Source organism: Palaemon carinicauda, chromosome 42, assembly GCF_036898095.1.
Source record: "Palaemon carinicauda isolate YSFRI2023 chromosome 42, ASM3689809v2, whole genome shotgun sequence".
Classification (NCBI taxonomy): domain Eukaryota; kingdom Metazoa; phylum Arthropoda; class Malacostraca; order Decapoda; family Palaemonidae; genus Palaemon; species Palaemon carinicauda.
In genome coordinates, this window is record NC_090766.1 from 1,934,404 (window position 1) to 1,935,629 (window position 1,226).

The 1,226-nt window shown below is 43.7% G+C and overlaps 1 protein-coding gene across 1 annotated transcript in view; it reads right to left on the bottom strand.

Moving 5' to 3' along the window:
- Positions 1-542: 542 nt before the first annotated feature.
- The window catches only part of LOC137633269 (cuticle protein AMP1B-like), a 1,000-nt gene continuing 316 nt past the window's right edge, over positions 543-1,226 (bottom strand). Inside the window, exons 2-3 of the mRNA XM_068365479.1 lie at positions 1,088-1,226; positions 543-980 (exon numbers count right to left, since the gene is read on the bottom strand). The exon at positions 1,088-1,226 is cut by the window's right edge and continues 106 nt beyond it. Of these exons, the coding sequence (XP_068221580.1) occupies positions 758-980; positions 1,088-1,226 (362 nt within the window). The 3' untranslated portion in view covers positions 543-757. The remainder of the gene's footprint in view (positions 981-1,087) is intronic.

Consider the following 1,226-nt stretch of genomic DNA (forward strand, 5'->3'; position numbering starts at 1 on the left):
GTTGGAAAAGCAAGATGCTATAAGCCCAAGGGCTCCAACAGGGGAAAATAGCCCAGTGAGGAAAGGATATAAGGAAATAAATAAATGATGAGAATAAATTAACAATATATCATGAGCTAAGGATGCGGGGTTGGGGGAACCTATAGGTCTGTATACTTATCAAGTCATCAGCCGCCATTGTCTGGCCCTCCCTGGTCATAACTTGGACCCTTATCCTTTATATCTTTACATAATTTATCTATATCTTACTGTTCAAGAGCTTCAATAGAAGAATTACTTTCTTTTATTGCTTCAATTCATATATAAAACCAGACTCTCATAATCCAGCCTTCTTATGGATACCTCTCTAGGACGCATTGAAACTGCTAAAAACACACATGCAGAGCGTTCAAGATATATAAAGATATACAAGTCCTTTCTTACAAGTAATAGAACTTAATCATTACCCTTTTTTCCCTAAAAAAATTTCAAACATAAACATAATTTGAAGATGAAATTTTCTAAATCCTTCTTATATTGGAAACTGGAAATGAGAGCTCGTGTAAATTCTCGGGTTTTATTTACAAATATTTTGCAACATCATGAAGACATAAATAAGCGTAATCAAAGACACCCTGAGAGGTGGGTGTGTTTGCTCCAGGGTTGATAACTTTTAGAAAGAGAGAGAGAGAGAGAGAGAGAGAGAGAGAGAGAGAGAGAGAGAGAGAGAGAGAGAGAGAGAGAGAGAGATCATTGGGAAGAAGAAACGGCGCCATGATTAGAAGCTGTATCCTGGAGGAGGGGGAGGAGGGGCGCTGTACTGAGGACGTCCTCCTCCTGAAGCTGCAGCAGCGGCGTCCTCCCGAGCGGCCTTTTCGATCTGGGCAATGGCATGGGGAGGCAGAGGAGGGGGCGTCGGCAGGAGGTCAGACTGGACGCTGTATCCAGCCCCGTCAGCTACGAACTGGAACACGGCCGGGGTTCCGTCAGGGAAGGTGAAACTGGAACCAACATCAACAAATTAATCAATGCAGTTCAAGGCTTCGACATTGATGCCAAACTAAGTTTCATAATGACAATATTAATTATAATTAATCTTGAGACTTACGTCCATCCTCCCTGAGCAGCTACTGCTCCTTCAGGTCCCTGAGGGGCGCCCTGCTCCTGACGACTGATGCCATCTCCAGTTTCGAAGTTGAAGCTGTACACTCCAGAGGCGTCAGGTCCCTCGCGATTGTCAACCAGAA